The 16285-nt window shown below is 53.2% G+C and overlaps 1 protein-coding gene across 1 annotated transcript in view; it reads right to left on the minus strand.

The window, feature by feature from the left end:
* Positions 1-16285, minus strand: part of NDRG1 (N-myc downstream regulated 1) — a 42846-nt gene that overhangs the window by 21036 nt on the left and 5525 nt on the right. Inside the window, exons 2-3 of the mRNA XM_033126793.1 lie at positions 9220-9300; positions 7082-7117 (exon numbers count right to left, since the gene is read on the minus strand). Coding sequence (XP_032982684.1) covers positions 7082-7117; positions 9220-9282 — 99 coding nt within the window. The 5' untranslated portion in view covers positions 9283-9300. The remainder of the gene's footprint in view (positions 1-7081; positions 7118-9219; positions 9301-16285) is intronic.

A 16285-nucleotide genomic window follows, 5' to 3' on the forward strand; every position in this document is an offset into this window, starting at 1 on the left:
TCTCTATTGTCTCCCCAGCTGACCTACATGGCACCCTCTAAAAATAGGCCAGGCCAGGCGGTGTCCCCATCAGCCTGGGACATCAGGGTTCAAATCCACGTGCCACCCTTCCCCAACCCCTCTGAGCCCCTGGGTTCACACCTGTACAATAGAGTGAGCCGCCTCACCCCAGACTCTGGAGGAGATAATCTTGTGGTCTGGCGGAAAGGGGGTCCTCAGTACATGGTGGCAGAGGGTCCTAAGGAGGTGCCTCGGCACCCCCTTGGTGGCAGGTATGGGACACCCAGCTCCAGGTGGTGTCAAGGGGATCGCCAGCAGCCCCCCGGTGTGGGGTGGGTAACAGATGTGGACTCATCTCTTTGAAGGCCTTACAATCATACAGCTGCGGAACCAGAACTAAATCTGTTCAAGAAGACAGGGGCTGCCTCTGTTTACAGTTCTGTCCTTGGGCCCTGGCATAGCTGCCTGCATACAGCAGGAACTCAGGGTCTGTTGGGTAACGACTGTCCACATTTCACAGATAAGGAGACTGAGGCCGAGAGAGGGTAAGTAACCTTCCCAAGGTCAGACAGCTGGAATGGTGCAACAGGATCTGAACCCGAGACTGTTCTAGTCCAAATCCTGTGCCCTTTGACATCTGTTTTACACTCTGTGCCAGGTGTCACATGAAGAAAGGAAACCTTTAATAGGTAACGTGCATTGTGACTCTCTAAAGAGGGACGCAGTAAGTCAGGTCCCCCATTGATGTGACTGCAAATGGCTTTTTACCTCCCCAGCACCTCCGCGGGGCACGCACGTCCTGGGATACACTGACACAGAGAATAGAGAACTAACATCTGCCCCTCCCCAAACGTGCATGAGCCCCACACTGCAGAAATGTGCCTCAGGTGTGTCAGACCTGGGGAGGCCCCAGCACAAAGGCTCCCCACTTTCTTGGGGAGGCCCTTCCTGCCACCCGCTGAACATGTGACGTGCAGTCCCTTGTTCTTTTCTTTATAGCACCTAACAAGGACAAATGCCTGTTTCATAGCTGAGAGATTTGCAGTCTACACCTGTAAGCTGCTAAGTGGTAAAACGGCACCCATTCCTACTGTCTAAAACGCTCGTAAGCTGGCAGGTGGTGAAAACAGCATCTACCCCTCAGACGTCCTCAAAGGTTTCATCTCTTTGGCTGCCAATCCTGGCTTGGGAGCTTAATGATGTACAGCCGACTATGTCGGGCGGCCTCGCAAACACTTGCTGTCTCCTTCTTTATGACAGAATACCCAGCAATGTGCCTGATAAAATTCTCCCTTTCCCCATCTTCCTTGTAGCCGACACCGGTCAGAAGACTTGGTTCTGGCCAATGACATGTCAGCAGAACTTGCTGGAGCTCTGAGGAGAAATTTTTTGCAGGGTCAAACGGAGCCTTTTGATGTTTTCCTTCCACCCTTCCACCTGCTTGCTACTTGGAACATAGATAAAATGCATGGGGGCTCGGCAGCCCTCTCATGAGCATGAGGACAAAAGTTCCACGCTCAGGTTGCCAGAGCAGGAAGCTGGAAGGAGTCTGAGTCTGGGTGGCATTCGTAACTGCTGTCCTAGGCCTTCCAGGTCAGCAAATATAGCGGACATTCCTTGTTTAGGACACTGTTGAATATGAACCTTAATGTACAACCACCATGAGCCCTTGGCCAAGGTACCACAGTTCTCTGAGAATTCCTTCCCTCAGCTATAAAATGAGGTCAGTAGCAAGCTCAGCTGGTCATGGAGATGCTCCCAAGACTAACCCGTGGTGGGAACGGGGAAGCGTTTTGCAAATTGCAGTGTGTCCCTCCAGTGCGTTGTTATGGACGCCTGTCCCAGACACGATTCCTGAGAAGCCACAAGGCCCAGCCTCAGTGGCTTAAGTCAATGGGTGGGATGACCCAGGGAGCTCTGAGACCTGCTCCTGCTGCCACCTCCCTTGGTAATCTGCCTTTTCAACACGCCCTGGGGAGACGCAGAAGGCTGTGGACTCTAAGAGGGGCCTACATCAGCTGGGGTGCTGGGCTGCCCCTCCCCTCCGTCTAATAAGCTTTAGTCAAGGCACAGCCCGGGGGCACAGGGCACCTTTGGGACAAGGCAAAGCAAGCTGATTTGGGCTAAGCGTTAATTAAGAGGCAACTCGTGAGACCAGAAGCTCAAGAGAAAATGCCAGGGTCTCGCCTACCACCATCTATTTGTGAAATAACACACCCCTCCCCCCAGCTTCCTGATTCCTCTCCTGCGCCCACAGTGGTTGAGGGGTAGGCCTGGCAGTGCCATTGATCTTATCCTTTCCATTAGGTAAGGAGCACATCAAGAAGGACGGAAGGAAGACAATGGTATTTGCATATAAGGGCAGCCAACGCCTTACTGAGCAACTACTATAAAGCCCAGAAAGCCATTTCCCAGACGGGAACAGCCAGCAGAGTGGGCTAAAGCCCTGCACCCTGAGGGCACATGCTGCATGCAGAGTTATGGTTCAGATAGGCCCTGTGGCCTCCACACACCGATTGTCACCCAAACCCCCGGGGCTGCAGCAGGCACCTGGGGCACCAAGAGAAAGAGTGGGGTGATGGCTATTCCCAGAGAAGAGGAAAAGGGCAGAGGAGGCTGCGTGCGGAGTCTGAGGCTGTTTATCTCATGTTTACGACACCTCAGGGACAGTGATGCTCCTTCCACTTTTACAGGTTAGAAACCTGAGCTCCTGGGAGGCCAGGCGACTGGCCGGGTGACTGGCCAAGAACACATGGCTAGTCACGCTAGAGCTGACAGGTGCTGCTTCTGTCCACTGCACCTGTCCTGTGACACCAGGAGATGGGCGTCTACACTAGGCCAGCCAGCCTCATGGCCTGGACTGAACAGACCTTGGAGACAATCAGAGGAGTCCCGCCATGGGGGTACTGGGGGGGCACTCCTCCCCCAATCCCCCAGAAGGACATTCCTAGTAAACCCCCAGAGAACAGAAGAGGTAAAGCCTCATTTCGCATCGACCCAGATGAGTGCCACTACCATCTGTCACAGGATTTGCTCTAAGTCCCAGTGGCTTCCCTGCGAAGTGCGGCTGGGGGAGGGCGGGGATGGGAACGGGTGGGTGGGTTGAGGATTTCCAAGCCCCTGAGTTCTGCCCACCTTCAGTCAGGGGACATGAAAACATGAAGCAATTGTGTGGCAAGAAATTAGTAAAAGGTTACCGTTTCCATGTTCCTTGGAAGCTGATCTGCTTCCAAAAGAAGGGGGGAAAAATTAGCCCCACTTCCAGCCCCCAAAAGGGATCAGATGTCCCCCTGGCCCAATTCCACCAGACAGGGAGCTCCGGAGCTGGAGCCCGGCTTCAGGAGACCCTGCCCACCGCCCTTCCTGCCCCAGCCCCTCTGCTCCCTCCACACGGAGGCCCTGCGGGAAGCTCATTGCCAGGAGAACCCTGGTGAGCACACAAACACAGATTCCATGGAAACCAAATCAAATCAAACCATCTGAATAACTAAAGACCCAGGTGGGAGGAGTGAGAAACGGCAAATCTAATAGGAGAGGCGAGTTGGGAGCCATGGCAAGAATGAAGGCCAGTGGACTCAACTATGCCACCCCTCCCCCATTGGTTACACGGACTTTGGCTTCAGACGTGGAGAGCAAGTCAGATTTCGTCATGTATCTCATCATTGAGTGACACCTGGCAAAGCCCTAAACCTTCTCTGGGCCTCACTCTTCAACTATAAGATGAGGACAGCAATCATTCTTCTCTTAAAGGGTTGTCGTGAGGGTTACATGACATGATACAGGGAAAGAGGTCAGCCCAGTTTCTGGTATACAGTCGGTGCTCAAAAGAAGTCAGCTATTCCGGCTCCCAGGTTTATTACATATTTAAGAGTCAAACGGGCCGAAATGTAGGACTATCTCAACAGGACCCCTTGGCAAGTTTCTTAACATCTTCCAACTGGTCTGTCATCTGCAAAGGAGGGTAGCACCCCCCACCTTGGTAAGGAAGCCATTGCAAAGACAACGAGTGGGCATGCAAATATTTATTCACTTCCTCCCCTGCCCTCCCCTCAGTGGCCTTCAACAAAGCAAGCCTCCCCACCTGAGGCAGAAGGGGTAGGGCTGGATCAGAAAGCACCTGCCAGCTCTGATATTCTGGGATTCTAGAATTCCAGCCAAAGAAAATAAGCCAGAACCCAAAATACTCCCACCTACTCCACTCATTAAATTTGCAAACACAACTGCCTCGAACATGATGCCAGAACCTTCCCTGCCAAGCCAGGTCACACCGTGTCCTTCCTGCAGCCCCAGCACCTCTGTCCAGCAGGCCCCCAGCCCCATGCTCTGAGGGCTCCAGAGCCTCTCCAAGGGGCCAAAGTAGAGTCCTGAGAGAAGCTGGCAGAACCTCAGATGCCCGGGCACCCAACGATTTGCTCTAAAATGTCACCCAGGCCAAAATGAACTGCCCACCCTAAGGTGATGTCACCCAGGGAAGGGCAAGGCCACACAACGCCATCTGCTCTGGCAGCTGAGCTGCCTCCAGAGATAGGCAACCCAACAGCTTGGGAGGCAGACCCCTCCAGAAGCTTTTCACTGCTGAGCTCTGGGCAGTGGTGTATATGATTCATGAAATACACACACACACTCAAACACACATTCTCGACTACTTTAGGAACGGAAGAGAGAGTGTGTCTGCATTAGTGAAAATGCTGAAACACAAAAACTTTTTAAGAAATAACACTAGCTGTTTATGGTCACATATAGTGAGGTAGTGCTGACTCCTTAAACTTGACTCCCAGAGAACTAGCCAGACGGGGCCCGGTTTCCATGGGCGGTAAGAACCTTCTAAGCGAGTAGAGGAAAGCAGCTACCCATGAGGGCACTTCGACTCCAGAATCCCACATCAGCTCACCCTCCGTGGGTTAAACATTAGCCCATCAAACTATGGTGCAGATTATTTGCGTGCCAGATGTTTGATAGAAAGTGCAAAGGTGAACTGAAATCTAAGTCCCTAAGGCCTAGCGTGGCCCTTCGGTTTAGCACTGCAGAGACACATCATGGCTGAATAATCTGGGCTGAATGAAATGAAATGCAGCATGCTTATTAGAAAAGTACCTGGCACACAGTAAGTGCTCCAAAGTAGTAATTATTGTTAACTTTATAGATGGAGGAAAAGAGAGGCTCAGGAAAGCTAAGCAACTTGTTCAAGGGCACACAGAGTGAAAGGGTCAGTTAGAATTAAATCTGTGTGTGGGTAACTCCAAAAAAAGGGGGAAAAAAAAGACTTTTGTTTGTTTGTTTGTTTGTTTTTTCCATAATGGCATGCTATCTCAGCTGTCGCCTACATATGGCAAGGTTCACTGTCTGATGGCTCAATTTCCTCATTCATAAAATGGGGCAAGGCCAGTCCTGGTCTGAAATCATCCACTGTAGACGCCTGGAGAGCTGGGACAGTCAGGACACATCAACTCGGAGTGGATGAGTCAGAGATGCTCCTGCGGAATGAGAGGGCGTCTCTATACTCAGCTGCTTTTAATCACAAACTCCTGGGGTAGAAATGACCTGCCCCAGCCCCAGGTGTTCCTGCTGACTGTCCCAGACATCCAGACAGTGAGGGAGGCATAAGGGCCCCAGGTTAGAAGGACGTCCCTCGGGTAGGCAACGCCCATGGGACGCTCACGGTGGCACCCTCAAGCCAAACCAGTGCCTATCTTAACCGGACAGTGCATCGTGACCACTAGCGCTCGGCTCAGGCCTCCTGCTACTGGCCCACGCAGACCGTGCTAGGAGGCTATAAAAGCGGGGTCACAGCCAAAGCCCAGAGGTCGCCATGCCAGCTGTTCAAACAAGGGCGAGGCACGCTTCACCTCTTTGAACCTCAGTTTCCTCGGCTTTAAGAATGGAGACAAGGATCCCTACTTTATAGGGCTATTAGGGTGAAGTGGGGTGTCTCCTGCTTGTCTGGGTGTCTTGGGCCTGGCTGGTGCACATGGTGTTCTGAACAACTCAATGTTACACAGTGGGGACACGCTGGCCTCAAAGAAGAACAAATGGCCACACAGAGGCCAATACCTAGGACTCACCCCAGGGGTCCCACAGGGTCCCTGAGGTCAGGGTGGGCTCTAGGTATAGCCTGATACAGCCAGGATGTCGCTTAAACACATTAAAGCCCACACATCTCGCATGTGGTATTCAAGCCAACCACGACCCCGCGCCAGCCAACATTTCCATCCCCTCCCCACTTTTCCCCCTTCCTTCCAAAGTCAATGCTAAGATTCCCAGCCTCTGGATGGATGGTGGGCCAATCACTGACATAAGAAATTCAGGAGGAAGAGTGGAGTTGTTTGGGGGGGAAGGGGTGGAATAGATGATAGAGATGCAGAGCTCAGAATGGCCTGGAAGCCGGGGATACCTGTGTGATGTGCAAGGGGACGTTCAGATAGCATACCAGCCTGCCTCCGGCCTGTATTTGCTCCTCTCCTCTCCTCTTCTCTTCTTGGGGAAGCCTACGAGACCCCCCTGTGCTCTACCTCCAGAGCCTGGGGCCCATGCAAAGTTTGGGAAAATTAAAGAGTCCAGGATTTACAGTTACTGACGCTCTGACCTGCTCTTCAGCCAAAAGAGGCCAGCCCACTCTCCTGAAAGTTTGTTCTTGGACAAATCTCAAGACTGCCCCCCGCCCGGGTCCTGAAGCCAACCCTGGGCCGGGATGGAGCCAGTAAGCCACAGAGAAGGTTGTTTTCCCTTTCCTAAACAGAGCCAAGAGCATCAAGTCTTTGCTTCTGTTCCCTCCCATCGCAGCGTCCCAAGCCCACCCAATGTCACCCCTCCCCCCCTGCACATGCCCCATAGCTCTGCCCAGCTCGGCAGGGTTAAAGGGGGCTGTGCCTCCATCCTGCTTCTACAAGGAGAGACAGGCTTCCTCGGCCAGAACTCAAACCAGCTTCTATCTGGGAAGGAGGATCTGAGCATAGGAAACTAGCTCCTTCTCTCCCCACGCCCCCAATGTCTGGACAATGATCTACTTCGAGCCAATGGAAGGAAGAAGGGAAGAGAGAACAGAGAGTCGGAAGGGGAATGGGAGTCCACATCCTCTACTTGCCTGAACATCAAACTCTTGCAGGAGGCCGGTGATGGTCTGTGGACAGATAAGAGAGACGGTCAGTTTCATCAAGTTTCCTCAGGCAGAGAACTCATGTCATAACACACAGGTGCCTCCAAGCCCTGAATCCATATCTACCCTCCGTCCCCTGTGGAGCCTCCCTAATTCCTGACTTTTCATCTCAAAGAATAGTCCAGCAGAAAAGTAGACACCTTAGCTGGATTCTTCTTTTTTTTGACTACAGTCTTGGTGAAAAAAGATCTGAAGGTCTAAGCTGACCACAAGCTAGAGAGATACAGGACTGTAACTGCCTATTAACTGGTCTCCTGGACTCCACCCCTGTGCTATACTTTTAAATCTCAACCCTGCCCTTGTCACTGTCTTTGAAGTTCTTCCATAGCTGCCCATCATCTGGATTAAAATTCAGTCTCTCATGGGTGGAAGCAGAGAACAGAGACCCCTAAGCATTTCCCTCAATCCTACAACTCTGAGTTTCCAGCCCAAATTCCACCTTTCCCCACAGCCATCTGGATTGGGAGCATGTATAGGGAATAGTATGGGCCAGCAAATTGCAGTCCACAACCTGTTTTTTGTAAATAAAGTCTTACTGGAACATAGCAAGCCCACTCACTTCCATACTGTTATGGCTGCTTTTCTGCTATAATTAACTGTAAAGCTGAATAGTGGCAAAAAACAGTATGGCCCCCTACAGCCTAAGATATGCACCATTTGGCCCTTTACAGAAAACATTTGCAAGCCAGAAACTAAAATGATAACAAATATCCAGGAGTTCCCTGGGCTTCTACACCTATAGGTGCCACCTATCCAGGCAATTACCTTCCCGTCAGAGATCAGTTTCTGTATTTCTGAAATGGGAATAGTGAGAGTTGCCTCACATGTTTGGAATGAATAATCTATGAAATAAGGGACTTAAAACAGAGCGGCCACACGCAGAGTCATAAAGGAGTTAAATGAACAGTCCATTCACCAAAGGCAGCTGGCCGGGCTTTTGCTCCATGCCCCATACATTGTAACTATGTGACTGAGGACAAATTAACCTCCCTGAGACTCAACTTCCTGTTCTGCAAAATGGGAACAATCAGAGAACCTGGTATCTCACCATCCTTTTGCTTAGCATGAGAAAACCCATGAAATATGGCTGGCTCAGTAACAGACATGCAGGATGTGGTTCATGCATGCTAATTATTATTTTTGAAATCATTTAGTTGACCTTAGAGTAACTTCACTTTTGAACCTGACCTTCACATTTTTAAAAAGATGCATCACAGGCAGTTTTGCAGCTCAGTGCAACTTGGGATGTGAACACAGCTTAAAAACACGATGTCAGCTGTGCAAATATAAAGGCATTTTACATCCATCATCAGAACAACCAGTCCAAGATGGATTATGCCAACCCAGGCCATGAGGCCGGGGCTACCGCTTCCAACAGGGAGGCCTGATTGACATGAAAGCCTTGACCAAAAAAAAATGGTAATTGTGGAAAACAGGAGCTCACGGGCATTGCTCATCTCCCCCATGCTAGACAAGGTTCTGACTGCTCCATACGAATTAACCTGCTCACAAGGCTCTGTCCCTGGCTTCGTGACATACGTCCTCATGTCCCCTTTTTAAAGTTGGGGGAATGGAGCATGAAGAAGTTGAACCATTTGCCAGTAGTGGACACAAGGCTGCGGAGTGCCACAGCCAGGATCTGAACTCAGAGAGTAAGTACATGACCTTCACCTCTAAGCTATGGTGTAGATGGAGCCTATGGGAAATGGACTTCCTGTTGCACGTTCTAGAACCACAGGATGTCAGCAGTAGGGGATGCTTAGAGGAACTCTGGCTCAATGCCCTTGCTTAACAAAGGGGATCAGTGAGGTATGGGCAGAAAAGCCCAGAGAGGTGGGCAAGGGGCCTGGCCCATGGTGTCACAGCACTTAGTGGCCAAGCTGGGATTTGAACAGGTACCTCTTGTCCCTCTGCATTGTGGGACAAGGTGACCTGTGGAAACAAGGAAATGGTGGACACATGTACGTGTGCATGTGTGTCCATGCATGTGTTCATGGTACACACAGACGTGTGTCCATGTGTGAGTGTGCATGTGACGGGGGTTAGCCAGGAGCATCTCCACTCACCTCCCCTTTCTCCACCAAAGGCTTCACCTCGGCGAGGTCCACATCCTGCAGCTCCCGAGACATAGCTCTGTTGTCACCTGCCCATGAGAGGACAAAGGCCAGGAGGTCAGAACTTCCTGCTGAGAGGTATTTCCCAAAGGAAGCAAATCCCAGGCCAGGGAACGAGTCTTCACTCTGCCCAGCAGCTCTTACCTCCTGCATCGCACATTACAGGTGGTAAGACCTGTCCTCCCCACGGCCCCCTCCCAGCCTTGTCCCTGGGAGCCAGGCAATAGACATCCGGAGACTAGAGACTAATGCTGAGGGACGCAGCCATCTTTCCAATGAAAAGGATCAACACAACACCAGGTCCTCGCGTCCGGTCCAGGCCCGACCACAACACCCAAAACATTTCTTGCTGTATTTTAGGAGACGCACATGCTATTCCCAAAATCAGGCAGCCCCAGGCTGACAACCAAAAGGGGACAGAAGGGCACAGGAGGCCAGCCCACCATGTGCCCACATGGCACAAGCTTCACCCTCTTTCACCCTCAAAGCAGTCCCCACAGAGGGGTGGGTGGCCACACAGATACCCCGTGTCCACCTCTGTGCGGGGCTGTCTGCTACTTGCTGGGGTGACGAGGCACAGGGGGCGGAAAGACCTCAAGCCAGGGGTCTGACGGGACTGAACGCTCAGCAGGATTTTCAAAGAAAAAGCACCTTCAAGGCAAAAAGCAGTTCCTGAGCCAAAGCAGAGGGTGAGAGAGCAGGGTTGGTGGCAGAGTGGGCAAGTAGTCCAGAGGAGGTCCCCCTTGGCTGTGACACAGGCAGGAGAAGGGCCAGCAGATGACAGCCTCAGAGCCAGCCTGGGGCAAAGCTCCAGCTGGTGGCATGCTGCCTTAGTGGACTCCCCGGGGAGCAAAGCTTGGGCGGTGACCTGTGCTGAGCACACTTCTGGGAGCTGGAGGTACGGACATTTATTCTTGCAGATCGGAAAGTAAACTAGAAGCACGATGAGCCCACTAATATCGGTGAGGCACAAAGAACCCAGAATGAGGGCTAAGTGCCACAGGCCGAGGACGGGGAGAAGAAGTAAGTGACAGAGGGAGGAGTCCAGGGACTCTCCAGTGCACACAGACTTTCTGAATCCTACATCAGGAGACTTGGTGAAAAACAGCCTGAGCGAGCCCCTTCTACTGCGACGTTCCAGGGTAGACACCCAGACGCCACAAGAATCCTCACTGTGAAACACCTCTCAGGGGTCAGCAGGCACCGAACCTGGGCCACCTCCCACCAGCCCTGGTGCCAGCACATGGCATTCCACGGGTAGACCCCCTGGGACGCTCTGGGCTGAGGTCACAGCACGGTTTTCCCCCGGACGATAACCAGCCCCACAAGAATGCCCTTATGCAGCCCCTGGAGTCTAGGCTCCAGTACATTCTGAAAACAAAGTCAGTTTTATATTTGTGAGCACTCCTGGGCAGTGGCCAGCTTGGAGGCAGAAGGCACGCAAAGCTGAGGCCAGTCGGCCTTGCTAAGTCAGCATGTTTGTGGTCCCGAGACGCTGGTCGCAGGGACATCTCGCCTACACAGCCCAGGAAGCTTTCCAGAAGCCCAGGCAACACCACCCTTCATATGAAAGGACTTCGCCTTTCCCAGAACCCAGGGTGAGGGCGGGGTCTCCCACTGAACCCTGGGTGGGCTCCAGCAGCCCCCACCCCCATACTCCCCAGGGGCTCCCAGGACAGGTAGCCTACGGGTCTCACTTCCCTGCCCTACCTGTAGCTCCCGGCATCACAGCAGGTGTAAAGTCGGGCCACGACTTGCTTGCTGAGTCGGTGACCAGTTCTGATGCAACTTAACGGCAATGCTTCTATTTAAACTCACTCTTAAATGACCACGAATCCACAAGAGTGAAACGCCTTGAAAACAAGTCCACTTCGTGAGGGACTCAGACCTGGGCTGTATATCTGCCGAGTCCGGTGAGCTCTCCGTGACTTCCGGATGCTACGATCACGACAGACTGGCAGCCTCCACCCGCGCCCTCATCCTCCTCCAGAGCAGAAAAGGACTCGATTCCAGCCGTCGTGATTTCCCGAATTCGCAACTGGTGAAACCTCTGTACCCCACACCTTCTTTTCCTTCCTACAATTCAGCTTCCCAGACTACGTGCGGCAGAGGCTGAAAACTGGCCCGGCTCCCTTAAATATTTGAGAATCCCTGAACTTTGGAGCTGGAGGGGGCCTCACGGAGCCCGGCCTCGTGCTCAAGGTCATGAGGAGGCTCTGAGGTGAGGCCGCTGAGAACTATGACAATCGTTATCAAAACGCGGGTGATGCTGTCCCTCAGGGGACATTAGTAATGTCTGGAGACCTTTTTATCTGTCATGACTGGGCCATGCGACTGGCGTCTAGTGGGGGGAGACCAAGGATGCTGATAACGAGCTAATCCTCCTACAGTGCACGGCGTGCCCCCCCGCAGTAGAATTATCTGGTCCCAACACCCACAGGGCCGAGGCTGAGACACCCTGGGCTAGACCAGGAAGCATCCAGAAAGTGCCCTGGGACTCCGACGTCTGCAGGGAGACTGGATCCAGCAGAGAAAGCATCTGTACTCTTTGTCCCTGGGGGAGTGTGTGTGTGTGTGGGGGGGGGTGCTGCGGGCCGGGGCAGCCTGCCGTTAATAAGTGCAAATGTCCTGGCAGGGAGAGCTCGGCCAGGACCTGGAACTAGGTCACTGCCCGCAAGGACCAAAGCTGCCCGAACCAGGGCTGCAGAGCGAGCTCTCTGCACCTTGAACCCCTACCCCAACCCCAGCTGCTGGGGATCAGCCAGCATTGGGCAGGAGGACAGCTGGCTGTCCTCAGCCCCATCCTACTCACTTGGGCCAGCGGAGGGCCAGCCCTTCCCCTGCCTCTACTGAAGAACTTTGTAAACTTTGGTTTCAAAAGCTGTTTAGCTAAAGGAAATCTTAGAAGACAATTCAATACAGAAATACAAAAAAAAGAAAAACAGAAAAAAAGAAAACAAAAAGATCAAGCTGACATGCTTTGGATGAAGCCAGGGAAAAGGGCCTGACACTCATTCCCCAGCAGCCCTCATCTCCTCCTCCCTACCATCTGCGCCCCCACCCCTCCCCCATGCGGGAAGACCCGGCCTCAGAGACCATCTGAGTTCACCAATTGGGGGAAGAATGCGGAGGTTGCTTCCTGAATGTACTAGGTTCTCATGTGCCCAGCACTGAGCAAAGTGCCAAAGTACCAACAATAGCTTTGTCGACGAGGCCCTACTATGTGACAAGTTGGGAGCATGGCCAGTCCTGCCCGGTGGAGCTCACAGCCTCAGGGGGCAGGTGCCGCCCCTGGGGTCCCCCAGCACCCACTCACCCATGAGGCCAGTAGTAACAGTCCTGTCTCCCCAGGAGGCCACGCTCTTCTGCAGGGCAGGGCAGATGTGGCCTCCCCAAATGCTGTATCTCCAGGGCACCGTTCCCCACTGCTCACCCTGGGGGAGGTCACCTGGTGGTGGAGGTGGGCATTTCATTATAGGAAGGGTAGCAGCCCCCCCACCCAGCCCCAGTCCACTAAATGCCAGCGGCACACACCCCCTTTTGTGAGAACCAAAAATGTCTGTGGACTTTGCCAAATGTCCCCCAGGGGCAAATTGCCCCTGACTGGGAATCACAGTTCTGGGTATGAATCCAGAGAATATCTATTCGGTACAATTCTTATTTAAATGAGTGTGTGTGCCCATGCACACTCTCTGTCACACACACACCGCCACCAGGGAGAAGGCTGGGGCCGCAGGGGTGTGAGTGACTGTCCTGAGATGGCACGGCCAGCACAGCTGGCGTGGCAGAGGTGGACAGCCGTCTGACGCTCACACTTACTTCTTTGCCACACTCTCCCCTCAAAAAGTTTTCTCGATGGGGTTCAAATTTACAACCCCAAGACCTGAGGCTCCTTCAAGGAAGTCGTTCCAGCAGTCGATGCTATCTCAGAGGCAACTATGACCTCCTGCACCAGGAGGGAGGGACAGTGGGGAGCTGACCTGGTTTGGGGTGCTCCGGCTGTTGCACCCATCCTCACCCCTGCCGGCCACCACTTGAAGCCCAGGGGATCGCTCCACGAGCCAACCTGCGGCCCTGCTTGGCTCAGCGAGGTCTCTCCCTGGGTTTGAAGCCCAGCCCTGGACGCCAGGCCCTGCCCTCTCCTCCAACTCCTGGAAAGCCCCAGCACAGAATGTCGGACTGAAAAGGGCCAAGCCCCTGTTCGGCAGACAGGGTGACAGGGCAAGGCCACGTGGGGCATAGTGGGTGGGAGGGAGCCCTGGGTCAGACTCCCAGCCGTCCCGCTTCACCGTGCACGATGGTGCAGGCACAGGAATTAGGTCAGGACAGGGTTCCTGCGAAAACCCCACTCAGTGCCAGAAACGGGGCTCCAAGTCATACCAGCGCCAGACTGGCTCCTATTGCCCTTCTTCCTTTCCCACCTGCCCTCCCCAGAAGGAACTCAAAGAAACCCCATGTCAAGGAAGTGGAAGGTAGCCAGGAGATGGGGGAAAACTTGAGGGCGAGACCTGGGCATCACCATTTATTAACTCTGCGATCTAACCTCTTAGCTTCAGTTTGCCCATCTGTAAAATAGGCATATTTCCTGCTCCCAGCGAGGAGCAGTGGGGCTTAAACAGTGGCACATGAAATCTGGTCAATAGCTGCTTAATTAATCAGTGCACTTTCTTTTACTGGTTGCCTCAGAGACCCAGGGACATGTATGAGGACACAGCCTGTGTTTAATACACTGCTAGCCTCCGAGTGTCCCAGCAAGGAGGGGGACACACAGGAGACGTTCAGCAAATGCCACATGGGTTTCCAGTGATCAGAGCCAATGCACCACCATGTGGGTCTCGTCTCCAATAGCAACGCTGGTCAATGAGTAACGAAGGCCCAACCGCCTGGGCAAATACCTTTCCGGTTCAATAGACCCAGGAGATAGTCAGCAATTAGCTGGGCCTCATAGGTTCCGGAGGAAGCTAATTGCTGGGATTTGCCTGGAGACGGGAAGACCATCACCCCAGAGACTGGGAGGGCAGTCCACAGAGGATTCTCGGGCTGTCTGATGCCAGCCACATGGGAATTGTTCACCAGTCAGTGGGGGAGTGAGGGGACATACACAGCCTGCGATTCTCAAAAGCCTTGTTGGAGCAGCAGAACACTGGCTGTGGAGTCAGGGCGTGGGAACCCTGCCACTCTCTCACCACATGAGTTTGACCCAGTTATTCATCCCCTCTCTGGGTCTCCGTCTGCTTCCTTCTGTAAAATATGCAGCCTGTGTTCCACAGACATCACACGGTCCATAAGAAACTTGGGCAGATGGGAGCCCAGGCGTGAAAGTGCTGCCCAAGGACAAAAGGGCCATGCATATGGGGGTCTCACCAAGGCGCTACCCAGCTCAGCTCTGCCTGCAGCAGACCTGCAGATCTGGAAGTCCCTGGCCTGCTCCCAGCCTCAGACCCCTCCCTGTCTGTAAGACGGGAGCCTCCCTCCAGCTCTGGCACTCCTCTACCCCGCTGCCTAGGGGCACCTATCTGTACACCCTTTGCCGCGAGGTCTCCTGGGCCCCTGGAACTTCCATGAGGTAGGGCCGAGGGGGCACCCAAAAGAGAAACCTCCACGACTTGTGCTGGGAGCTCTGGGAGCTCCAGGATGCTCCCACTCCAGCACGAGTGGCCATGGGAAGACGGCTTCAGGGAAACCCTCCACAGACACACCAAGGTAACAGCAACAGGAGCAACCGTGCTGGCGCTTTCTGGGCTCCAAACTCTGTACTTCTTTTGAGTGTCACAGCAACCCTCAGGAGGTAGGCACCATCATGTTCACCTTTGAGTGGAGGGGAAACTGAGGCACAGAGAGGTTAAGAAATGTGTCCCAAGTCACGAAGCATCAAGCTGGCACAGGTTAAAGCCACCTTAAAGGGTGACGTTGACCATGACATCAGCTCCCCTAAATATATACAAACACCCTGTGTGTGCCCTCCCTTTGTCAGAAGGGATCTAAGGCAGAATGTTCTAAGGAAGGGCTACACGTACATGACTGGGAGACTTGTCCTGTATGGGCCTGCTGGGGGTGTCACCTGCTTCTCCCTCCATAGTCACCAGTGATCCACCATGAGTAGGCCAGGCTTTGGGCAAAAGCCGCATCTTAGATTTTCTATTCTCCCTTCACAGTATCCAGGAGGGCTCCTGTTTTTAGCTCTCCCCCAAAGCACCTTCCTGATAGTGCAAATTTAATGCTTTGGAAGAGTGTTCAGTGTCTTTCCATGTGTTTGTCAAGGAGTCCCCTAGGAGAGGGTGGGCATTGTCACCGCAGCTGACAGATGGGCAACCCAAGGCTCAAAAGCAAAGGCCCACATGACTTCCTAAAAGCCCAGACACCTCACCACCAAGGGAAAGGTGGAAAACTCAGTCCTTGGATGTGGGTGCACGTGTGGAGGGGCGGGGGGTGGGGGGCAGACCACAACCTCCTGGAGTCCTTCAGGGAAGCAGAGACAGAGGCCGGCCCGGGGAGACTGCTGACAACTTTGCATCGATTGTGACTGTCAGCAAGTGGCCCAGATTCTGTCCCTTCCGCAACATGCCTGGCTTCAAAGCCACATGAATGCAGTGTTCTTTCCAGCACACTGGCTCTTTATAGAAGACAATGGAAAAGAAGGGCGGGGAGCGGGTCAGTGTGTGCTGGAGCTGTTTGGCTTAGCATCTCCCCTGAATACAGAAATCCTCGAGTCCCGCAATCCCCAGAAGGTTCCAGAAAACAGCCCCATGTCCGCATTTACCTCAAAGAAAATAGCCTTGGGGTATATATACCCTGGGTACCCCGCCTTGCTGTGGATACGTTCTTTTGTCCTTTCTTTGCCTAAGAGATTTTGAAATCAAGCTCCTAGGCAGTTCATGGGTTTTCTCGATGATTTCTGGACCTTTTGAAACTCATGGCTCCGGGGAGGTTGAGGACGTTGACAGCCTTAACTCTGTGTTTTTCTTATATAATCAACCTAGTCAACAGTTTGGACCTTTGAGAAAGTGCTCTAGTTTAG

The sequence above is a fragment of the Rhinolophus ferrumequinum genome, chromosome 14 (assembly GCF_004115265.2).
Source record: "Rhinolophus ferrumequinum isolate MPI-CBG mRhiFer1 chromosome 14, mRhiFer1_v1.p, whole genome shotgun sequence".
Taxonomy (NCBI): domain Eukaryota; kingdom Metazoa; phylum Chordata; class Mammalia; order Chiroptera; family Rhinolophidae; genus Rhinolophus; species Rhinolophus ferrumequinum.